Raw genomic sequence first — 25,827 nt, forward strand, 5'->3', positions numbered from 1 at the left:
CAAATAAATTTCCTTCATTGCATTTTATTTGTATAAGGATTTGAGTTTTATTATTTCAGTATCTGTAGCCCCTCAAGACTTCAGTTTTTGCATTTGAACAAATAGGTCTCTTAGTTATTTTTTTTTTTCCCCCAGAGCAAAATTAGGCTTCTCAAGTGTTGAGCCCATCAGGTAATTTTGTACGGATTGAAGATGGCAACATAATGGCTATTTTGTCCCTTTGCTCTAATCTCTAGATCTTCATTAAGAAAGTTACATCTATAATAAGCATATAACACATATTTAAATGTTGTCTTTTTTTCCTAAGTGGGAAATGTAATGCTTTATGGACAAGTAATAGTAATTGCAAAGATAAAGTTGATTTTTGGTTGGATGTTACATCAAAGGTGCATACGCAAGCTTTCAGATACGTAATAAAAAGTGAAAAGTCATGTGGAAAGAAACCCTTAAGTAAAAGGGAAAAAGTAGCTTTATGACAATTTGAGTCCTGAAATTAAAAATGGAATGAGCTGTTGAATTAATGAGAGCGAATGCCATGTCTGAGGAATACAGCCTTCATAGGTTAAAGAAATTATTTTCTAATTAAGATAATTTAACACACTTATTCTTACAGTAAATACATGCATCACTCTTGTCTCACACAGTTCAAGAGTAGCATTACTTTTTTTTTTAGCAATGGAGAATGTTTATTCAATATATTCTATTAGAAATGCTATAGAACCTTGGCACTCAGTTACCAAAACACAAATATTTTCATCTCACTTTTAAGTTTTAATACTGCAGAGTGTTTGCTCTGGAACATTTACCATTTTAAAAGACAGTTGTAAAATATAAAAATATAATATGTTTTCCACCACCCAGTTAATAGCATTTTACTGTTTGCTTTAAGCGGATTTTGGAGTATCAGCTAAAAACACAAGAACGATACAAAGAAGAGATTCTTTTATTGGTACACCATATTGGTAAGTGTACTGTTTTGCTGACTTTTTAGTATGAACTAAAAATCTTAAAATTACTTTTGTTGTTAATATTAGAAGCTTGATAGAATATCGTGTAAATATGTTAAGTGAGAGTAGAATGTGCTTCTTAAATACATTCACTGAAGCATTTTAGAACCTTTTTCAGAGCAGGTAAGAGTGCATTTTCTAATCTGGTACTTCATTATTCTCTTTGCAGGATGGCTCCAGAAGTAGTGATGTGCGAGACCTCTAAAGACAGGCCTTACGATTACAAGGCTGATATTTGGTCTCTTGGCATTACTTTAATAGAAATGGCTCAAATAGAGCCACCTCATCATGAATTAAATCCAATGCGAGTGCTTCTGAAAATAGCAAAATCTGATCCGCCTACATTAGCACAGCCTTCAAAATGGTTAGTATTTTGTTTACAACTTTCCCACCCCAATTTGTAGATTTTGAGTATGAGGCATGCCAATTCATATTATTTACTAAACTTACGTTCATGGGCATAGACCTGTTGAACTTTACAGGACTAGCTTTATGCATAAAGTCAGTTACATATTCTATATATGCTTGTTTGTACATGTATACATACATACATATGTCTCCTTATCCAATTGGGACTATGGTCTTTTTGTCATAGTTCTGTATAGAAGCTTTTATACTGAAATATTTTGCAGATTTTGCATTAAAATGTATGCAAAATAGCTTTTTACAAATGCATTAAAAGATCTGAAGACCATTTGAAAATCGGGTGAAAGGAGACTTAAGTGTTTTTATACTAAGAAAACATTTTAAAAAGCCATAATCTATTTTGTCATTTTAATATCTTTATGTGATTCAGTTAGTGATACAGCAGATGTGGTGTATTAAAAATCAAGAGTCAAAAGTAAGCTCTTCTATTAATGGACAAACATTTTAAAGATTGTATTTGTGCCACATTGGTCTTTGCATTCCTGTACTACCTTTGTGTTCTCCTAAATCGATAGAAGGACCTGGAGTTGCAGTGTAGATGCATGTGAAAGCAAAAGAATATTTCGCTATACCCTAGTTTGATGTCAAGACAAAAGAAGAACCACTACCTGTTTGCTTTTTGTGTAGGTCATCAGATTTTAAAGATTTTCTGAAGAAATGTTTGGAAAAGAATGTAGATGCAAGGTGGAGCGCAACTCAACTTCTACAGGTAGGAAGAGTTAATTGTTCAGAACTATTGTTTCAAGGCAAGCATATTTTTATTTTTTAAAAGCAGAGCAGAATTATAGTAACTATTTAAACAACTTCAAATTAAGTGTTCATACGCAATCTGTTTTTAACATTGTTGCATTGATCCTTATTTGGTAAAATCTGATTAAATCATAACCAAGAGCAGAGCAAATTATTTGTTTACATATTTTGATGTAATATAACATTACTTTGCGTAAGTATGTATACTTTGATACTTACAATGGATGAAGGAGATATAAGTAGTCAATTGCTGACAGGTATTTTAAAAGCTTTAGTGCTCAGCCTTCCTCTGTAATGCTGTCACTGCAGAATAGCTAAACAGGACTCGATGTGACTAGGTACATTTGATTCTGTTTAACGTCAGCACGCATTTACTTTATCCAGAATACATCCGGCATATGTTGAATAGATTTAAGCAGCAGGGCCAAGCAGAGAAAGAAGATTGAGACAGTAGAAGAACAGGTAGCTGTTTCCTCTTAAAGAAAAATGTAGAATTCTATGTTCTTGTTAGGAAAAATTGTTCTAAAGACAAAGCAGATTTTTTTCTGAAAAGAATATTTCTACATAAAGCTTATCAGAAAATAATTTAACTGTGGAACTGAAAAGAAATGAAACTTGTTTCCAGGAAAAATAACTTTAAAAAAAATCTTTCTACTTCTATTCTTTGGATTGTGAAACAGGTCAGTATAGATGAATTATTTGTATTTTTAGCAAGTTTGTTAGACTACTTACACAGTATATTTGAATACAAATGTTTCGATTTTAAAACTTCTGCAGAATAAAAACATTACAACAGTTATGATTAATGTTAACTGTAAATCTTCAAGTTTGAGAAAACCAAAGTAACATTTCTCTGAAGTTATATTTCCTTCAAGTTACAATTTTCCTATTGTGTACAATGAAGTCAACACTTAATATTGTGCTTATATTTTATTTTCACAAGCATCCATTTGTTACTGTTACTTCCAATAAACCAATAAGAGAATTGATTGCAGAAGCTAAGGCTGAAGTTACAGAAGAAGTTGAAGACGGTAAAGATGAGGATGAAGAAGAAGAAACAGAAAATTCCCTGGTCAGTTTAAAATTTACTTTTTAAAATATGCAACTAGTTTCAATCACCATTTTCCTATGGAGAACTCAGTTTCTGATGTACTACCCAACTTTTTCATCAAGTCTTCTAAGAATAACAACATAAACATACTCTAACCTTATTACAGAATAAGTAGTCAGCATTGTCAAAATTAGCATGTTCTTAAACTCCTTAAGAACTAATAGTAAAGAATATTATCTTCATTTATTTTTACATGTTTATGTAGTGTAGAATTTTAAAAATCCAGATACTGATTTTTATATAAATGGTTTTAAGTCAAAATGACTAGATGAACAAGTAAACATATATTTGTATTCTGTAAGATGTTTAAAACTTTAAGGAAGGTATGTGACCATTATGCTATAAACTAAGTTTGTGATTTTACAGCATGGCTATCAAAGAAAAAAACCCAAACACCCCATATTTTACCACGACAGGATTGCATTTATGAGTGTATTTCTAAAGATGCTTAGGAGTCTTACAACACAAATGCAGTTCATCAAAGGGCTGTGAAGTTCAATGATATGGTAGTAGGTTGCAGAGTATACAGGTAGTGTGCTTTCTGACTTAACTGGCTCAAGCACTGTAAACATGCATGGTGACCAGTACCACCAGTCGCTGCCATTACCAGCAATGGTAAAGAAGCCAAATGCACGTGCACAAGAAGCACTTCTCCATTTCCTCTTCGCCCCTCACCACGCTAGTCACGTCCCGTGGCCTTCATACCACTTTCCCTGTCCACCCCAGCAGATCTCCAAGTGTGCATTCCCACTGACTTCTTCCAGGACTTATTCTCTATCTCCTAAGGCATCACCTGCCACCTCCCTCTGCTGATTAGCTACTAAGCCATCAATCCCTGGGAGGATTGGAGTGAAGTCCACACTGTGACTCAATTTTAAGTCTGGACACAAGCAGCAGTTCAAGAAACTGTGAGGTAGATGCATTTACATTATTTACTTGTGGCAGTTTTATGAACTGCTTGGAGATCAACACTAAGCTGCTACAACAACTACCTGAAGAAATCTTTTAAATCCACTTTTGACTTTAAAGGAATTGTTTTTGGTATGCTTAGGAAAACCTTAAGGTAGGAAATGCGCGATCAAACCCATGCTTGTTACAATAGCTAACCTAGTATATTCCCAATGGCAAATCAGTTGCCTGATCTGCAAATTACAGGGTTCTAACAGTAAATATAGACAGAGAGATCTCGCAATCACTTTGAAGAGTGAAAGGGCAATTATGGTTAAAATGATATTTTATTAGTATATTCTTCTTTGTATGGCTTTATGTAATCTGATAACATTCATTCATATTCTAGCAGCAGCAATTTCTACAGTTACATAACTGTTTCTATTCCAGTTTCGTATTGCCACTTAATCAGATCTGCTGGAGGTTTTCACCATTTTAATGGAGTTTCACAGTGATTAAAAAAACAGACCAAAGAATTTTCAGACATTTTTAACAAAGAACGCAAGGAAAGATACTTTTTTTGTTGAAGCAGAAGGAGGTCTTAATGTTGCATTTTATCAGTGCTGCTAACTAAAGCTACACAGCTTCTTCCTAGCCAAACTGGCACAAACATGTGTCTTTCAACCAGGGAACTGAACTAATAAAAAAAAAAAAAAAAGCAACTTTACTGGAAAAAGACTCTTGAAGATTCTGTTAAGCATGAGGCAGAGGGCTGACCATGATCCCTTTCCTTCAATCACAGTATATTTTGTTAAATTATGAGATGAAAGAGAGTTCCTGTGAAACTGTTCCGTTCAGAGCCTGTCTGCAGTTCATGCACTTGTTCTGTGGTAATACCGAGTGAAGTACTCCGAGATTATCAGATTCATGTAACTCTGCCTGTAAATACAATATTAATCTCTGTTCAGGTATTCTTCAATAGAACTGTGCTTTAATTAAGTAGAAAATGATTAAATATTTTTCTTCCTTTAATTTTTTTAGCAGTTACCCGCAGAGAAGCGTGCATCCTCTGACCTTAGTATTGCCAGCTCTGAAGAGGATAAACTTTCACAGAATGCCTCTGTTCTGGAATCTCTTTCTGAGAAAACAGAAAGTAATGCAATTGAGGACAAAGCCAGCACTATGTTTCCAGATGACAAAACAACTGGAGATGAATCTGAGGACATTAAATTTAGGAAAACAGCTGATAACATATGCAATACTACTGTTGGTGATGTGAAAGTGCAGAATGGTTCTGTGCCAACTGGTGAAGATGAGCAAGGCAAAATAGCGCCAGCTGAAGAGAATACAGAAAGCCTGGAAAAAACACATGAAGATACAGAACCCCAGAAAGGAGGGAAAGAACTTGATGTGGTAACAAAATCAGAAATAAAGGATGAACCCAACCTAAAAACAGAGAAAGAAAATGACATGGGAAATGAACAGACAGAAGATAATAAACTGAAAATAGTACCTACAACTGAAAATAGTGTACAAACCAAAGAAACCATTTCTAAGGAAACTGGTGAAAAAGAAGAGAAGAGAACAGATCTCTCAGAAAGTAAGGAAGAAAAGGTCCCTGCAGAAAATACTATAGAGCAAAAGGAAGATAAAGATGACGCTCAGAAAGATGCAATAATAGACACTACTACAGAAACTCTACCTAATGCTGCAGATAAAGTGGCTGTTGAAGAAAAGGAACTAATAAAGCACGGAATTGACAACATTAAGGAGATAGGTGGTATTGCTGAAACACAGATCAGTGATGGGGATGAAATACCTGAGACAGAGGATAAGCCAGTGGAAAGTCAGGCTAAGCAGGTCCATGAGATAATCAGCTCTGAAGAAACTCTATCGGAAAGCCAAGATAAAGCGATCAAAGTAGACAAGAAACTGGCAGAAAGTGAAAATGAGGATATTAGTGATATAAGCAGCATGGAGGAAACAGAGATCAAAGACTCTGGAAAAGACAACATAGACCAGAAGGCAATACAGAGCAAGCCTGAGGATATTTCTAATAAAGCGGTGGATAAACTGACTGATATGGACCAAAATTCAGAAGAGCGCAGACCTGAGAATATCCAGGAAAACAGTACTCGGATAGATAAAGAACATTCAGATGTTACTTCTGATGAAATAATGAAGAATAAGCTTCAAGATATTGTCAATGAACAAGCTGATGACTCTGAAGTCACTCCAGTCCCCAGTATTAGTATTAGCACTGAAGAAAATGAGGAGAAAGTCAAAACAGATAATCAAGACAATAATGAAACTTTACAGCAGCTAGAATCGGAGAATTTGAAAGAAAATGATACAGATTCAGGCACTGGTTCTACGGCTGATAACAGCAGCATTGATTTGAACTTGTCAATTTCCAGTTTCCTTAGTAAAAACAAAGAGACAGGATCAATATCTTTACAGGTAAGTATAAGCAATCATATATTTTTATATAAAATCCTATGTGAGCATGACCCTTAAATTATCTCCAAGTTTGACCTTTGCAACAAAGAAAATTGAGTGAGAAACTAGTATGACAGTGTGGAATATAAAACTTTGTAGAAACCGAAGTATTCTAAATTGCGTGCTTTAACAATATCTGGATTTTGTGCAGTTATGCAGCAAAGCTAGAACCTACGGAGCTGCTAATTATTTTCTTATTGCATAATTGTATTTTTAAAATGTAGACTAGCATATGACAGGAAGTCTGACAATATTAAAGGTGAAGATTTGTGAATGGTTGTAGTTCAAAGCTGATATTCAAGAAGTTCAATGCCTTACTCTGCACAGAATTCCTGTTTTCACAGGATAAATCTCTTACAACATCTGATCTATTGAATTCCTGTCACTTCCATCTTCTGTCTCTGTTTATATTTAGAAGATCTAAGGCAGATAGTCTCTCTGGTTGGTTTGTTTCGAACACTGTACTCCTATGGTTGTACTATATCAATGCAATTATGCCAGTATGAATGAGCTTATTCAGAGGAAGCACATTCCAGATTATGAACTTTATTTATATCTTTATACTAATATGATTATAGCCATACTAGGATAGTAACTGTGTAACCATGGGTTTGAAGAAAACAAAACAAACCTAAAAAACAACAACAAAAAAAACCCCAAACAAAAATGATACCTTGGCATAGCTGTGCTAAGCATGACTCCAAGGTGTTTGCAGTAGCCCTAACACAATGGAGACGCAGTTTCAGCTGGGGTCTCTTTTCTCTTGTAATGTAACAATAGCAGCTCTGAGAAGTGAGATTTCTCCAGTTCTGTCAGCAAGGTCATCACATGATTTCTGACTAATATATATGAATTAAAAAAAATAACCCTTGCTTGTTTAACTTATTTCAAAAGCAGAAGTAGTGAGTAAATTGCTATTCTGTTTCAGTACTATTTTTCAGAATTAAATATCTTTTTTGGTGACTGGGAAAATTATGGTCAAAAGCAAACAGTAATTGCAACTGTCTTCAGTTCTTGAAAATAAAACTGTATCGGTTCTGTTCAGGGTTTACGTAGATTCCACTCCACCCCCCACCCCCCCCGGCAATTTAGATGATCAATAATTACAGGTTTCCTTTGCTGACTAGAGAAAGTTTCAGTACATTAGAATTTTTCAAGTTCTCAATTGATCAGTGAGGTACCTGACAAGTGAGAAGAACTCCTGTTTACTATACGGTAGGCCTTCACAGAAATATTTGAAATAATTGAATATTAAGAAAAAAGAGGAACAAAGGATATAACTTAAGTACAGAATAACTTAACAATGTTTTATTCAGGAAACTAGAAGACAGAAGAAAACTTTAAAGAAAACTCGGAAGTTTGTTGTTGATGGAGTAGAAGTGAGTGTAACCACGTCAAAAATAGTTACTGAAAATGACTCGAAGAGTGAAGAAATGCGATTTCTACGGTAAGTGTTTTTAAAAGTAAAATTTACAAGAGGTTAGCAGCTAATTTTTTCCTCTCTGAATAAAAGAAGGGGGCTAATGATTTTTTCTGTAATACTTGGGTATTAATTTCAATTATTTTGTTAGTAGAAAGGAATGTAAAGTGTTTAAGAGAATAAATTCAAAACCAGCTTTGCTGGACCTAAGTTTTAGATGCTTTTTTCATCTTTTGTAATTTTCCACTACTTTTGTTTTCCCATCAATATTAAGTGTTCTTTTTCATTATTAGACGTCAAGAGCTAAGAGAGCTAAGACTTCTTCAGAAAGAGGAGCAGAGAGCCCAACAGCAACTCAGTAATAAGCTTTTGCAACAGCGAGAACAGATGTACAGACGTTTTGAACAGGAAATGACAGTGAGTTTCTGGACTTTGGTGCTCTTAAAATATGACATCTTGATGGAGTAGGCAGAATACTACTAGCAGCAATCAGGTGTTTCCTTTTATGATGGCTATAGCTTAGTTTTCATTCTTGTTAATAAATGGCAATATTTTCCATTGTGGGGTGCCTAGCTTGTATGCTAGAACTTGCCTGCCAGAACAGTTCATCACGGCCATCTTCTGCTGTGGTACAGCACTTCACTGAGCATAATTTAGTTTTCTAAAAAAAGATGCCAATTTATTTTTACAGAGTAAAAAGCGACAGTACGATCAAGAAATAGAAAATCTAGAAAAACAGCAGAAACAGACAATAGAGCGCTTGGAACAGGAACACACAAATCGTTTACGAGATGAAGCAAAACGGATCAAAGCAGAACAGGAGAAGGAATTGTCCAAATTCCAGAACATGCTGAAGAACAAAAAAAAGGAGGTAAGAGACAATGATGATAATATAGGAAATAAGGAGTATGGGCATAACAAACAGTTGAGATTAGGCCTCCCCAAAGCCTTGTCAACCTCATGTGCTGTACTGAGTTGTGGAAGGGTTACTAGCAGTCAGTATTATTTCTTTTGTTTTGCTGCCTAAAGTGAAATACAAACAGCTAACAGGAAGATTTAGGTATTGACTTAATCTAGAAAACATCACCAAGTTAGAAGACTTTGTTTCACAGAATCTTTAATAAAGTACTTTGTCTCAAATATTAAATCAAGAATAAGTATTTTCTTAATGATTGTGAAAAATATTTGAGCTTTCTACTTAAAACAAATCCAGCTATAGCTACCTGGTAAATACTTATCAAATTAGACTTTCGAAGAAAAGAGCATGGTCTTGATCACTACTGAGAACCACTTAAATTCCAGAGATTTTTTAATTGTTGTTAAGAGTAATTTGTTAGATTTTTATTGAATGTGTGCTGTTGTTGTTTAGAATTTCTTTACATGAAGTGAGCAGTTATATGGATTTAGGTTTTTAACTCAAAAAAGAAAGTCAGGAGAGAAAAGTCTGGATAACCTAAAATCTTTTACAGTTAATTTCATACATGTCATACAGTTAAGGCAAAATGAATGACTTTTGACACTTGACACCTTATGCTATTAATTTGTTTGTATTAGAGTAAGAGAAGGTGATGTGTTTCCTTATGGATTTTGCATATTAAAAGCTGTTTTATTTCATTTTCAGATCAGTTGTGTAGTGCTCGTTTGTATATAAATGGCTCTAGCGTTTGCTCTAATAGTTACTAGACTCACAGACTTCCCTTTAGAAATCTGTACTGTCCATGCTTTTGCATAGAATGATCCTGTAGTACAAAAGTGCATTAAAAAATATAGGTTGTATTCAGTTTGAATCATATGCTCATATGTAAATAACAATTTTTCTTCTTTTGCGGTACCTCTTGCATTTTTGAGTCTCTCTCTGTTTACTGGTGATTGGGTCCTACATGGGAAAGCGGGAAGAATTTTATGTATTGCTCTGAGCTAAAAGCAGTTCTTTCATGGAAACAGGAATAGCATGTGGTGATTTGGACTCTGTTTTCTGATGATGCTTCCACTATTAAACAAACAAGCATTTGGTTTTGGGTGCATAGTTTTGTATTTAAAGCTTAAGAAGGTGATTTACAGTTTGAAGGAAAATGCAGCTAGTGCTCTAAAACTACCCATGCTATATTGGAGTGTGCAATGTTACATTGTTGTAATTTTTAAAAATAAATAAAATGCATCAGCATATTAACAGATTAATAGTCAGTTGATTTAGCCAAGTTATATTTAGAATCTTTCTACTAATCTAGGCTAATTCACCTTGGACTGAAACACGTTCCATTCCAGCATATGTGTCGTGAAAAGTTTCTTGAAAACATGCTTAGTTATTTGTGAGTTTTTCTTTTAAATTCTTCAGGACCAAACACAACCAATTAATATTTTATTTGCTTGTATGATTATTTTAAAGACATAATCTGTGTAGATGTCATTTATGGTTGGAGACACTAATAATGGCATCTTACAAATTCATGTTTGAGACAGTGTCAGAAATAGCTGGTTTTCAGTGGAATTTATTTTAAACTTCCAACCATTTGTCACAGCTTTACCGTGAAGTAGACATACTCTGTAGTCCTTTTGCCATAGTGTTTCAAGAAAATACCACTTTTGCAGGTGGTCCTTTTCTTAACTATTGACTATTCTAGCTGCTGCATGAAAACGCAAGCAAGCAACTGCCATTTCTGAGAGCACTGGGCAGCATTTGCATGCAAAAAGAGGCTGGCATATACCTCCTCTCTGCACTGCGCTGGCATACATAAAGCATGTATTGTTCCTTCTCTTCTCATTAAGCTCTTTTCACTAAGCTAACATCCGTGCCACTGAAGTAATGCATGCTTCCCAGTACTTTTCTAGTGCTTGACCTGCATGTCCTATGTTCACAGTAATGCTTGCTGTGGAGAAAAAGTGTTCTTTTCGCCACCTTCTGCATGCTTATATACACTGTAGGTTTTATGTGAAGTGGAGAAAGCACCCAAAGAGCTGAGAAAAGAGCTCATGAAACGCAAGAAAGAGGAGCTTGCACAAAGCCAGCATGCTCAGGTAACAACGGCCCCTTCAAGCTACTAAAATATAAAAGGCGGCAGTATTCACACAGCTTGATGATTTCACTTCTTGTTGTTGTTGAGTGAATATGGAACCTAACTCAAACTAACCCTACATACTGCTCTCTTTCTTCAAGTACTCCCATATCACATCCCATAGAGTATACTGTGTAGAAACGTAGGAGCACAGATTTCCAGATTTGTGCTGTTAAGCGTAATATTTTCTATGCTGTACTGAAAAAGAATGGTATTTTTCTACGGCAAGTTTATTTACAGTGCTTTTATGAGTGGTAAGTACCCCATAGGTCCATCAAATTATAAAGGTTACAGTTAGAAGTAAGTTTTGAGCAACATAAACACAGGGGAGGAAAATGTATGTGATATGTAAGCATGAGGCATTTTGTTCATAGAAGCGGAACAGAATAGGTAAAATGAAGTTATTTGAATGTCAAAGTGTAGGTGTATGGAAACTTTACAAGACATCATCTATAATTTCATGCCTTCAGACTTGCTGCTTTTATATGACCCAGCTAGAAAGTGGGCTAGTATTTTAGAAAATACTGGCTTTGTGATGGCCACAGCTTGCACAGAGTGAGTTTGCACCACAACAGAGCACGTTTGGATTGAGTAACTTAAAGATTAAATGTTTATGTGAGTGGTCTGGAAAATAATAGCAACTTTATTCAATTATGTGTTTAATTCAAAAGGGGATTTTCCAGGATAGATAGAATGTGATTGAGTTGCAGCGCTCTCCCCATACCAAGGATATGTGTCTCTGAACTTTTTAAGGAAACAATTAAAAACCTAATTTTTCATAGTGTTTGTAATGAGTTAGGTTTTTTTTCTTTTGCTGGTTTCAATATGTTGAAGTGAGAGGGGTGAAAGAGACAATTTTAAAGGTGAAATATCCTTGGAATGATAAATACAAGACAAGGTGCAGATGTTTAGTTTTAGAATATCTAGAACTTCTGTCAGTGACGACTTCTGTGTGATTAGCCTTGACATTTTAAATGTATATTACTAACATACAGCAGATCTCATTTCTTCTTTTTTTTAAGAACAGAAATATATTTCATTATATTATGACATAGGAAGTACATTGTGTCCCACAGGGCGTTGCTCAGGTTATGATTCAGTCTTTTCAGTTGTCTTCATGTACACTTTTCAACGCACAAATGCAGGATGTAAGTCTTAAAATGTAAAACAACAAAAGTTTTATTTTCGTAATTTTCCAGATGTGTGTTTTCTCTTCTGCTCATGTGCTGATCAATGTCACTGCTGTCTCCAAACTGGTTAGCACAAATGTATGTACTTATGCAGTATTCGTAGTAAAAAGATCAAAATTACAGTAGTTATTAACTTTGGGCAAGACACTGAAGTTTCGTGCAAATGCAATATAATACTGTTCTCTGGTGTTTATTATTTGTTCAGCACATGTGAGAAACAATGTGTGACTTCTATGCTGTGTGTGCAGTGAAACCATGTATTTTAAAGATACCTGAGTTTATTTTAAGATACTTATTGGGCAAAACCAAGTGGTAACTTTAAAAAAGGTGGACTGTCTTGTACTGTCTGCCTTTTAACCATCCAATATGTTCTTTTGTAAAGTGCGTGACCTTTATTATATGTGATACTTGAGTAGACGTGGGAAGTGGAAAGGCCAGAGTGTTTTCTGAGTTTCCCTGGTTTATCTTATAGTGCTAGCAATTATAAAACTTCTTAAGATTTACCATGTAGAGAGAGCAGCAATAATATTTAAATGATTGAGTAAAGCTCAAGCATAATTGCTTTTTGACCATGACTACACTAGAACACAGCTTTCCCCCCACTCCCTCCAAATGAAAAAATTCCTGGCAAATAAAACACCATGTTAATTATGTGTCTGCACCCTCAGAATAATAAACTTGTAGTTTTCTTATCCTTTAAATCTAGAAAGGGAAACAGAATGGTGTTTTTTATCAGTCCATGTATTTGATTAGGTATGTCTGACTTAATTTACAGACATGGCCTTCCAGTTCTTTTTGTACCTACAGGTCTGTCACTGTCGGAACTTTGCACCAACTTACTCCACCTCTGGTTTTCTGTTACCTGTCCAAGTGTAACTCTACTGTCCACTGGGAGAGATGAAAGCCTCATCTATTAATAACTTTCTGTGAAGATGAAAACCAGGATTCTCCTGGTCATAATAAAAAGTACTTTTAATGAACATTTAATTCCATATGTTGCTGATGAATATCTTAGCAAGTAGCATAGGTTCAGTAAAAAAAATAAAAATACATAGCTCAGGAGACCCTTCCACTGATCATCTGTAGCCCAGTACTGTTCTCCTGCATCATCCCATCTCCCTTCCGATAGACCATCTTTAACGTTGCTTTGTTATATATAACAGCAAATGCTTCAGCTGCCCACCTTGCCCCTGACAGGACACTGCCATCATCCTTTCTTTTGACCTTTACATCATGGTAGAAACGTCTGCTTTAATTTCTTGTTCTTTAAGAGTGTGTGTGCATGCTTGCATGCTTGTAGATGCTTTTTTTTTTTTTTTTTTTGATAGTTGCAAAGAAGAAAGGCAACAGTATGGTCTTGGGGCATGGGAGGGGGATTCTTACTACTGCCTGCTTTTCATGATGTTGTGCAACAGAGTGATACACCCTGGATAATGGAAAGATGCAGGTGATATGGGGACTGCATCAGGCAGATGGCAAATCGCTTTGCGAGGAGTCAGCTCAGCTCTGGGGTGACAAGCTTGTTAAGTTCTGCAGAATGCAGTTCCTGTAAAAGCCATTGGGTGTCTTCATAGCAGAGTCTTGCAGAACTCCCAAACTCAGTATCTGCGTTCATGACAAGATAAACCACTCGAGATTGAGAGACAAATCTGAAATCCAACTGTATAAATAAATAGGCTTCAACTAATCATCCAAAGCAAAATAACCATGCATACTTTTATTTTCTTACACCCATGAATAATTAACCCTTGATATGATGAGATCAACTTCATATTGAGTACTTGTCTTTGCTAGCTTTGAACCTGTGGCTTGTTTTGAGGAGAGACAAGACATGGAACGAATTGCAGATTGCTGGCTAGTTTGTTGCCTTTGGTCTTATTTCTGAAGGTGTTATTTAAACATTAAATATACTCTTACCTACTTTCTATGTAAAAAATACAAGAGATGCATAATTTTATAGCTGAGGCATGTTAGCTCAAATTTTCATAGATATATTTGTTTTGTTATATAGCTAATGCTGAGAGAACTGGAAGTTTCATTAAAATGTAACATGGTTAGAACACAATTTAATTTACTTCTGTGGGTTTTTATCAGGAGCAGGAATTTGTGCAGAAGCAGCAACAAGAACTGGATGCATCTCTGAAGAAAATTATTCAGCAGCAGAAGACAGAACTAGCCACTATTGAACGAGATTGCCTCAACAACAAACAGCAGCTCATGAGAGGTATCTAGCAGCAGACTCTCTTTAAAAACAGACATTTATGTTGTATTTTAGTAAAACAATAGTCTGTCGTAAATTTATGAAATCAAAGACCTTCATGACTAATCTAGAACTGTAATAAAAACATCTGCTATGGAATAACATTGTTCTTTAAAACGCACTTGTAGGCCACATCTAAACATACACTAGCAGGTAGATTAGAAAGTATTGTATTGTACTTTCTGAACCAGCCTTCCTCTTTTTTCCAGCTCGCGAAGCTGCAATCTGGGAGCTAGAAGAGCGACATCTACAAGAGAAACACCAGCTCCTCAAACAGCAACTCAAAGATCAGTACTTCATGCAGAGACACCAGCTGCTTAAGAGGCATGAAAAAGTTAGTATTGACTTTGACACTTTCTTTCGTGTGTTATAATATCCAGGTTTTTTATCAAGTAGTACTATGATCTCTACAGGTAGCTGTTTGCTTGCACAGGCAAGACCCCCCCAGGTATTTTGAAGCTGCGTATGATCTGTTGAAATAAAAAAATCTTAATAATTTAATAACTTAGTAGTATGTTGAAGTATAAGTGATCATATTTTTCCCTTTTGATTCCTAAAAAAACCCCAAAAAACCCAACCACAACATCAACCTTTTTCTATTAAAATTACCAAATTCTGCTTATACACCAAAACCAGTTTGGGCTTGTATTTAAATAAATCTACTCATTAGTAAATCATCCTGGAATTAAATGAGGAGAGTGAACTGGATCAGCTTTTGGGCAAGTAGCTGACAACTGTCTCTCTATAGCTAAATCCTATAAAAGCTCAGAGACAACACTTATTTTCCACAAGGCATTTTGTTTTTTATAGAATATACTAAACAGAATAGTTCAATTTTTGGAAATGTAAATCCAATAGAGAGATATTATAGGATCTCCTTGGTGATTGGATCATGAGCAGCCTCTACTGAAGGCTTGTTTCTGTATTGTTTGGTTTATCCCCATAATGGCTGTTGCTTTCACCAGCTTTTGCAACAAACTGACCCTTCACAACTGCAGTAGTGGAAGTTCAGTTCCACAAAAGTTTCTCCCTTTGAATAACGTAGACTTTTAAAAATGCAATTCAGGAGTTGAACAACAACTGGTAAAACTTGTATTCATATTCGTTAGAGAATTTCATCTGGGTTGGGCATGATCCAGAACTTTCTGGAATAAGTGGAAGACCCCTTCCTTCCCATTGGTATCGCTAGGGCAGGGACTGGTTTCTGCTGAAAGAAGCTTACTCAAACAGCATGCTTATTGAAGAAATGAGATGCAAATATTCTAATGTAATAGTTACTGTGTAACATTTCCATATGGTTAACATTTTAGGAAACAGAACAAATGCAGAGATATAATCAACGCCTTATCGAGGAGTTAAAGAACAAGCAAACTCAGGAAAGAGCAAGACTGCCTAAAATCCAGCGAAGTGAGGCCAAGACTCGAATGGCTATGTTTAAGAAAAGTTTGAGAATCAATTCATTAGCCTCTCCAGACCAAGATCGTGAAAAAATTAAGCAGGTAATTAATAAGAACAGTTTTAATAGTGTAAATGCTTAATGTGATGTAAATGTGAGGATGGGATAGAGTGTACTCTCAGCAAGTTCGCAGGTGGTACAAAACTGGGTTGATGCACTGGATGAGGTCAGAGGAAGTCATCCTTCCCCTCTACACTGGTGAGACTCATCTGGAGCACTGGTTCCACTCTTGGCTTCCAAATACAAGACAGACTTGGATTTAATGGAGCAATTCCTGCGAAGGACCTTGAAGATAACTGAGGGACTGGTGGGTCTTGTTATAGGAAGAGACACTTGGGATACCTGGGATGCTTCAGCCTGGAGGAGAGAAGGCTCAGGAGGATCTTACCCCTGTGTATAAGTACCCAACTGGAGGGAGTAAACAAGGTGGAGCCAGAGTCTTCTCAGTGGTGCCCAGTGACAGGATGAGAGGCAGTGGGCACAACTGAAATAGAGAAAATACAACTTAAACATAAGAAAACGCTTTTTTGGTGTGAGGATGGTCAGAGACTGGAACAGGTTGCTGAGAGAGGTTCTGGAGATACTCAGAACCCAACTGACCCTGCTTTGAGCAGGGGGGATTGATCTTCACAGGTCCCTTCCAATGTCAACTGTTCTGCGATTCCGTGAAATGTTTTTAAGAATACTTGATTTTTGTGAGCTTTTGAACTAAAACTGTAGGTATTCACTCATTCTTTAAAAGGGAATGTTGTAAAGAGGTTTAGAGGTTTGCTTTCTACTGATGCACAAAAGTTCCAAATCATGGTTTCATATGGTGAGCACTGGAAGGATGAAGAATCTGGAAAATACAGTTTCCTGTAGCTGTATAACACCAACCTTAACTGACACTTGTAACAGCACTGCTGTGTCACTTATCAGGGGGAGATAATTTCAGAGTCTGGAAATGAGATGTACTGTCTTTTAAGGAAAACTTAGAGTGCAGACAGAAAAATGGAATGATAGACAAAACTGTGAGGGCATTCCTTTTGTAAGAATTTTAAAGAAAGAATAAAGCAAATACAGTTATCGTTTAAATCTTTTTAAACCATTCTTTTCAGTTATGCTGTATATATTCATTCTGTTACATCCATTTTTTTGACTTATGTAAACTGTTGTATCTAGAGGCGCAATACAAACCATCTTTTTTAATTTTAGTTTGCTATTCAAGAAGAAAAGAGACAGAAGAATGAGAGACTGGCTCAGCATCAGAAACATGAAAACCAAATGCGAGACCTTCAGTTGCAGTGTGAAGCAAACATCAGAGAACTGCATCAGTTACAGGTTAAAAATAGATGATATTAAATGAATATTCAGTGGGAAGCTCAGGTTAATAACAGATGCAGGCAAAGCAGAAACATCTTTTCCTTCATTTTTACTGATTGGTGTAGGATTTTTTCAACTTGGCTTTCAAGGGCCTGCAGCATACTGCTTAACCAGATTCATGTAGTTACATCATTTAATGAAAAATAATTTTAAATGCAAGAGGAGCATGAACCAGAAGCAGATGATCACTTCTAGAATATCTGTCAAGTTCCCAGTGCTATTTTCTGTAGGCAACATTTCCTTTTAACCTGATTTTGCTGAAACTTCTTTAATCAGAACAGAGGTAAGCAGCACCAGGCATTACCCACAAGACATTTGTAGCAATACATGGAATGAGGTGGTTTTTACAAAGTGCAGGCTGCCATTTGTACTTGAGCTTCTGGAAGGTACTTAGAAAGAATTTTCTTCTTGTGATAAGGAACTCTATTTTGTCTCTTTTTGTAGGCATTTTGTAAAAGTTGTTGCTGTATACCAGAGGCCAGATTTCCTTTTCCGTTAAATCGGCTTTTCCCTGTTTCAGGGATGCAAGGCAGTTTTAAAGCATTAAATGATCACCTGCTGATAACCTTTGTGTAGAGAAATCTTCCAATGACCAATGAACCTAGTTCTGCTCACTTTCTTATATCCTGTGAAATAGTCTCTGACTATGCCACTAATACGCCTAGTAAATCCCCAAGTACCGTGGGAGTCTTGTGAGAGTTTCAGCTCACAAAAAATTGAGCGGATTAGGGCTACTCTGAACTTCACCGAGAAAAATTGGCCCCTAGCTGCACTCAGGTCTAGCCAAGTGCTTGTCACTTTTGTTCCTGTGGTTTTGTACTCTGCGTCAGACCCAGCTGGGACTGGAACCCTAGAAACAAGAACATGGGGTTTAGAGATTGCCATTGCCAACTGCTCTTAAAAATCAAAGATTTGATGTAGCCAAATACTTTTTTTTTTTTCCTTACCATGCTTCAAAAGTCCTCTGAAAGCTAGGCAGATGCATATGTACCTTCCTGAGAGGAATGTGAAGCTGATGTGTGGTTTGATTATCCTTTTCCTTTTTATAGGGCAATTCTGAGCCTGCTTCTGCAAGCACATTTCTCTCCTCTCTAAGCTCTATTTGTTAGTCTCAGCTCCTTGGCACCAAGAGTTGAAATATTTCCAAAAACATCCTTTTTAATGTAATTGATTTTAATAAATTATACAAACTGTCTTTAGAAAGCAAAGCAGAAACGCTGTATGACCTTGAAAAGCATTATTAGGCAGTGAAACACAGTTTTGAGTAACACCGTCAGCTGCTGCCTTAATGATACTCAACAGTATATTTGGATTTACGAGTATTTCTTATCTCAATTGGTTCTGATGGAAGGATCAGCTTTTGATAATGCAGCCTTGTAACATACTTTTATCTCGTAATTATTCACGTCACTATTTACACGGAATAAGCTAATTAAAAAGAATTAGGACAACATATGTTGCTGTACAAATGTTGAGTTGCCTAATCTGAATTAGTTTTACATAAGGATTATCTTTATCTTGTTTTAAGAATGAAAAATGCCATCTACTGGTTGAGCATGAAACTCAGAAGCTAAAAGAGCTAGATGAAGAGCACAGCCAAGAACTGAAGGAATGGAGAGAGAAATTGAGACCAAGAAAAAAGGTAAATCGGAGCAGTTTATGAATTGGAAAATAATCAAGAGTTGGATCTATCAAATACAGACAGTACAAAAAGTATTGCAGAGGAGGAGAATCAAGCTACTGTACAAAACTGCTATAGTTCACTGAATAATTAAAGATGTTAAAAAAAAAAAAGTGCAAAAGCTGAGCAAAGGGCATGTGCAACAAAAAAGGCTTGTGTCCTACCAGCCTCTTACTGTGTTCTCTCTTGCAGTGCATGTGTGCATAGTGCGTATTTGCATATAAAACTTCTTAGCTGGAGGTAAATCTGGTTTTAGGAATATATTTCAGAAACTGGTAGGTTACTACAAAAATTGAGTGCTAAATAACAGATAGAGGGTGGTGGAGGTTGTTCTTGCGTTTTATATTTTATTTTAAAATGGAAAGTACTAGATTTTCACACAGTTCAGAGAGTATCCTACAGGCAGATGATGTTCTTAGTTTGCTGTGTCTTGGTTGTCTTGCAATTTCATAATTGCTAGGTGATTTTTTTTTTTTTTTTTTTTTGGTGATGGTGTGTGAAGTTACAATGTTACATCAGACAATATGTCACCAGTATAATAGGTTTCTTGTACTTTGCCTTATAATCCTATGACAATCTGATTTTGGTTTTAGACGCTGGAAGAAGAATTTGCAAGAAAACTGCAGGAACAGGAAGTTTTCTTTAAAATGACTGGAGAATCCGAATGCCTTAACCCTTCAACACAAAGCCGGATTTCCAAATTCTATCCAATCCCCAGCCTTCACTCCACTGGGTCATAACTCTGGGAACTGCTGTAGGTTTTTTCATATTTGGAATTCTCCATCCTCATTGTCTAACCTGACTTAATCTGCAGTGTACATCAAAGGACCTAGCGCTTTTTGTTTTCAGTGGAGACAATCGGTGTCATGATCAGTTTCTTTACTTCTCTGAATGGAAGAGAAGAAAAAAAAAGTGTTGGTGTATAATGGTAATGTTATGTCCTTCAGCTGTTTCAAGAATTAAGTGGTTTTTTTATCTCAGTCTCAAAAAGTATGTTATCTATGGTTTTGACTTTAAGCCTAAAATATTAATTATACTCTTTCCAAACACAAAAAAATGGTTTCTCATGTGAACATTTAAACAGTGTAATATTAGTTCTGCTACTGTGTAAGTGTCTGATTTCTCCATGAGAGAATTCCACAACTGAAACTGCCATGAGAGGTTTAAAATTTTATAATGTTGAGCAGTGTCTTCATAGCAAGGACTGAAACTAATTACTCAGAACATGCCAATAATCAGAAAAATAAACCCTTAAGTTTAAACACGATTGGCAAAAGCAAAAGCCTTTGCAACTTCTTTAAAAAAGAAACCTCTGGCATAAATTAAACTGAGCAGACCTCCATGATGTATTTTTGTCCATTAGTTCCATAATGAAATGGGGTGCTAGTTTAATTAATACAGTGCCTGAAACACCTAGGTATGCTAGTCCTGGCAACAGGATAGTATTTTGTCATTTAAAAAAACAAAACTCCTTAGCATTGTTGTTACTGTACAAAACAGAAGATTTCTTGCTGCTACTGCCATTTTTGTTGTAAATCCTCACCCTAAAATATTTTGCACTAAAATATGTAAAGGTGAAAGAAATGCTAACTTTAAAATGCACAGTTTATTATTTTCCTTAGCTATTACATGTGGTTAGTTCTACAAATTGAAAAACTGTAGAATGTATTTTTTAGAAAGCGGTGTGCAAAATGCACGTGGTTTCTCTAACTGTACCTGGAATGGGTAGAGCCATTTTTCTGTTCTTACCAAAGCCTGTTCATTTAAACTCCATCAGAAAAGTGGAGGTGGATGGTCATATTTATAAATAACCATGGCTAAAGTCTGATTTGATTAGAAGTGTTAGATTTGATTTTTTTATTTTAGTCATTTTATTTTAGAGAAAGATTTAAGTTAAATATATAGACAAACTACTTTATGAAGCTGGGTTTTTTGCTTTTGTGTTGCCACGTACTAACATAGCCTGTTTTTATTTTTCAAGTTCATAGATGTACAATAAGTTATTTACCTGACTGATCTGCAATGGAAAAAATCTGAAATGTTTCTCATACAGCCGGTAGGGAAATACAACTGTATTAGGTCACTTTTACTGCACTCTTTTTGGTGGTTAGAGTTTGAGTCATATCAATACAGTATTATAAGCTGTACTTTGGTATGCTGGAGTTCAATTTGTAAAATAGTATTTGCTTTCTGTCATTTGAGGCCTGACTTTCTAGTCTCTTTGGGTATCAACTGTAAACATTGCATTAAATGTGCGACTGGTGACCATTACATGATGTTCATTTCATGGGAACAGTATTGATGCATGTGAATGAGCTCATAAATTAACATAGGACTTTAATCAGATGTGGTTGAAATCTTGGATGCTGAAATCCTTGGATGTTGAACTGATACCTTCTCAATGAAGACACTTAATTTACAGCACAGTAAAAAAAAAAAAAAAATTGAAAATGCATGTTTTAATTTAAATTTTGTAACTTTTTGATAGCATAATTACTTTAATAGCTAGCCTTAATTTCCGGCATTTTATTATATAAATATGTATTGTGTACTGTTGTAAATCCACATACCATATCTCTAGAATGTTATCTGTTGCTGAATGCAAAGTTCTTTAAATTGTTTATTCAGTAGGGTGAAAAATATCTTTGAAGGCCTTTTACTTTTTAAGCTCCACCATCATAAATTGACTGTTACTAAAATAACATTAAATAATCTTCATCTCTGTATTTAACAGAATTTGTTTGCAATTTCGTATGAAGTAGGCTCCATGCTTTACTCGGGGAGTAGACAGGGCAGGCAGTTTTCCCCTTCGGGATTTTCTCTACCTTCATCCACATTAAATACTCAGAGGGAAATGTTAATCTTCTCCTTACATTTTTTGGCAATTTCAGTGATAACTTGCTAATACATATTGGCATACTGTTTACTTCTGCCTAAATCTTTTAAATCTTTTATTTGAAGATCCTTTTCACACAAGCCCCTGCAATCTGATGTCATTGTACTTGTACGAGTAAGTAACTGACTTCTGTGATGAAGGGAGAGATCGAATGCAGCGATTGAAGCCTTAGCGGGTGCTTGGTCAGGTCTCCAGGTGTGGAGCACTGTTAAGCAGTTGCAGCCTTGTGAACTGTGCTGAGAATTGATATCGAGCGTGAAAATGTGTTTTTCTGGGGACTAATAGGAACTAGCATGGGTACTTACACATTTAGGCTGATAAAATTGGTTTTAAGTATTGCAGAACATGAAAGAGCTGTACAATATTATATTAATGTCAGAAGATTCAATTCAAATTAATTTAGTCTCACATAGGCCTAGAAGAGATCTCCTGAGATATAAAATCCAATCTCTCTACTATCACGTCACCTTCCTTTAATAAATGTTAGAAGCTCCACCTCCAGGGTAGTTAGGTGTATTTTCCTTAGCCAAAACGATGTACTTCCTTACTGAGTGTTTGGCAGATCTCATTTTCCCCACATGCCTTTCAAAAGATGACCACAAATCAGTATTTGCTCACCTCTGTGTTTTACTACATCGTAAATACAGTCCACAGGAAAATGAACAAAGGCAATAAAATGCATGAATCGCGGTGCAATACATTGGTTGTCCTCTTGTATTACAACTGATTCTCACAAAAAACCTGCCTGCAGGCCCACAGCCTCCGACCGATTCAGACCTCGCAACTTGTTCTTCCTGAGCTCTGAAAGCAGATTTCAGCACCTGCTGAGTCAGCTTTCTTGGCACAGGGCCCTTGAAATACAGGAGCCAGTGGCTCTACTGGCATCCTAACAGTTACTGGAGCTCAGCTATTTGCAGGATCTTGTAGTCCTCTGCTAATGCAATGCTGCCGGTAGCCCAGGGAGATCTTTGGCTAACCAGACCTCAGGTGGTCTTGCTGCCCCTGTTCTTAAGAGGTTCTGCATCTTGAATAAATTCTGTATCTCGCCTGCACGGCGCTGTCTAAGGAGAGGTTACCAGCCAGGGAGGAAACAGGCTGTGTCCAGCCCTTGGCCTCCTGAAGTCCCAGGGGAGCTTCGCTGTTTACTTTGGTGAAGTGGAAATACTCCAGGATTTGTTCCTCTCCGATTCCCATAATACAAATTTGTTTCTTTTTCCAAGTACTCTGCTGTCTCTGCTGAATACTTGAGAAGCATGTACAGCATGAAAAGATACAATATTGAGGTTGTTATTCTTATGATTGATTAGATAGCTCCTGATTTATTAACACCTTTTATAGGAAAACCTTTGATTGAATTGACACCTGAATTCAAATTCAGAGGGGGCAGTACCGTGCTGTCCTGACCAGTGGAATTCACTCAAAGTGATTTTTCACATCACTTTTAAAATACTGATATTCATTTTGAGCTGCATCCTTTTTTTCAAACAATATTTTAAGCTAATATCCTTTTAAAATTACATTCACGGGTAGTCAATATCTAATCAATCACGTGGTTAAAAAAATTCTTCTGTCCCAGAGGCTTGTCTCTATTATAACTCCATGCTACTGAAATTTTTTTCTTAATAAATACGAAACTTAGCACCTTAACTAAGACAGAGCCAAGCAAAGCAGTAACGTAATTACTTTCATCAAACCACAATGTCCTTATGACGGCAGTATCATGTAGGAAGTTTAAGCTGATTCTCCACCTGAAACAGTATGTGTCTTGCAAGTATTTCAAGGATACTTTGGTATAGGAAAGGTTTGAATAAGGTTTTTTAAATTCAGGCACTTAATCGGGCTACCTGAAAAGTGGATTTATCTGAGCTGCTGTATAGCTGCAGCTCCTATGAGCTCAGAAATGCTCATCTTCGCTGAACACCAGGGAACAGACTAAAATGTGCATATAAGCTCACTGCTAGTTGCTTCTGCTGAGCTACTGCTTTTTGGTTGATCTGCCATGGGGAAGTGGGACAAGTTTTTGAGGACAGTGACTACTGGTCATTGGAGGGAAAGGCAGGGAAGAGTGTTTGGGATGGTCACTATGTAGATAACTTTCTGCTTTTTATGTTGGTATTTACAATCTGGTCATTTTACTTCAAAATCTGTACTTCTGGATCTCAGAAACTTTCTTGCATTGATGTGTCCATACACATTTCCTATTCCCAGACTTCTGCCATCTTCACAGCAGATACGAAACAAGGTCAGAGAGAATTAACCTTCCTCGTTCACAGGCAAGCCAAGGCCTGGATGCCCTGTTGTTTCTCAGTCTTACAAAAGATAAGAACAGATAAAGGGAAGGAGAAAACAAAAGAAAGTTTACAGTGTTTCTCTATGTTGCTTGCAGAGCTTTTAGTTGTTCTCCATCGCTTTTCTCTTGTCTCAATCTTCATTCTTCATTTCTGTAGCTACTTCTTTGCTTCTGGCATTAGGGCAGTCAGTGGAGCCAGAGAAAGAAGACAACCTCTTAAATAAGAACATGCTCAAAACCAACTCATGGATAAAAGCTCACGTGCTTCCACTACACTGAAAGGAGAAGGGAGTGGCTGAGCCCAAAGATGCTTTAATTTACCAAAATTTCTTCTGCAATTACCAAGCTAGGTGGTAAAGCCTCTTTCTTACTGATTATCAATGCTAAAATAGTGGAAAGAACAGAAACTAGAAAGGGACATTGAGTGAAATCTGTAATGTTGAACTGTCACACCCCTGTTCTCTGTAAGAAAGCCAAGCAGAGTGGTCTTCTGTGGTAAAGCATACACATCTGAGGCATCTCCAACCTCGTGTTGTCCCAGCAGTTTGTTGAATGTTTTGTGTTAACTGCAAACCAAGTTATTTTTGCCTTACAGAAAGCAACCAAAAATCATGAGATGGATGAATAATTGGCTAAGGGTCTCTGTATATACAGCTCATGGAAGTGAACTTGCAGTAGCAACCATACAATGTGGGGGGCGGGGGGGAGTTGTCTTGTTTTTAAAAGCAATTTGATTTCACGGCTTTCTGTAGAATATTGTAATAATTCTGCTGTAAATACAATAAAATCACAGTTTGCTGAGATGGCCTCTGTTTTGCTGATGGAAAACTTGCATGAAATACAAGTGATGTTTGAGTGAATGGGACAATTTGGAATTTCTAAAATAACTGAGTGCAAAAGGTACTTAACATTGTGCGGTGTGTGGCTCCCTGACTGGAATAGCCCAGGGCAGGAGCACAGATTTAGCACAAACCTAAAAGGCCGCTGTTTTCAGTGACTGCCCTGCCCTGTCTGTGGGAATTCAACTTGGGGTTGTAGGACCTCCAGTTTCTGCCCCTCAGTCCATGGGTCCCCCCCTCGTCACAGCCACCCTTCCCACAGCTACAGGCGAAGGAGCGAGGTGCTGCTGTTTGGCAGCGGAGCCCCCTGAGCAATGGCCCAAGCACCGCAGGCTGGATTACGGAGCAAATGGGAGGTTGTAGGGCTGCGGTGCCTCAGACTGCTCTCAGCTGCCTAACCCTGCCCTGCGACACAACCTGCAAGCACAGTAGAGCAGTCCTCAGTGGTTCAGGGACAGCTTCAGACATGGAAACACAGCTGCTGTGCTTAAACATGACACCACATGCGTTTTGTTGTTGTTTTTAAGAGATAATTAAAAGGAAATGTCTCATCACGGCAGAGCCAGGTGGGGAGTATGAATCACCCAGAAGGACTCAGGCTTTATTAGCAAACACTGGAAGGTGCTGTGCGCTGAAAGCTGACCTGGGTCATACAGCCCTTTGCTCTAAACTCTCCTAAGCAATAATGTGGGAAGAACA

General features: G+C 36.6%; 1 protein-coding gene across 3 annotated transcripts in view; it reads left to right on the top strand.

Annotated features, from left to right (window-relative positions):
- The window catches only part of SLK (STE20 like kinase), a 51,902-nt gene extending 26,812 nt beyond the window's left edge, over positions 1-25,090 (top strand). The window contains exons 5-19 of one of the 3 annotated variants that reach the window (XM_009915624.2): positions 890-962; positions 1,177-1,371; positions 2,061-2,142; positions 3,127-3,255; positions 5,227-6,642; positions 7,998-8,128; positions 8,395-8,518; positions 8,793-8,972; positions 11,024-11,116; positions 14,439-14,568; positions 14,814-14,938; positions 15,915-16,103; positions 17,255-17,380; positions 18,951-19,064; positions 19,697-25,090. In XM_009915624.2, coding sequence (XP_009913926.1) covers positions 890-962; positions 1,177-1,371; positions 2,061-2,142; positions 3,127-3,255; positions 5,227-6,642; positions 7,998-8,128; positions 8,395-8,518; positions 8,793-8,972; positions 11,024-11,116; positions 14,439-14,568; positions 14,814-14,938; positions 15,915-16,103; positions 17,255-17,380; positions 18,951-19,064; positions 19,697-19,843 — 3,254 coding nt within the window. In that variant the 3' untranslated portion in view covers positions 19,844-25,090. Of the gene's footprint in view, positions 1-889; positions 963-1,176; positions 1,372-2,060; positions 2,143-3,126; positions 3,256-5,223; positions 6,643-7,997; positions 8,129-8,394; positions 8,519-8,792; positions 8,973-11,023; positions 11,117-14,438; positions 14,569-14,813; positions 14,939-15,914; positions 16,104-17,254; positions 17,381-18,950; positions 19,065-19,696 lie in introns of all 3 variants that reach the window. The other 2 variants (XM_009915623.2, XM_009915625.2) reach the window with 2 other exon arrangements.
- Positions 25,091-25,827: the final 737 nt, after the last annotated feature.

This window comes from Haliaeetus albicilla, chromosome 11, assembly GCF_947461875.1.
Source record: "Haliaeetus albicilla chromosome 11, bHalAlb1.1, whole genome shotgun sequence".
NCBI lineage: Eukaryota > Metazoa > Chordata > Aves > Accipitriformes > Accipitridae > Haliaeetus > Haliaeetus albicilla.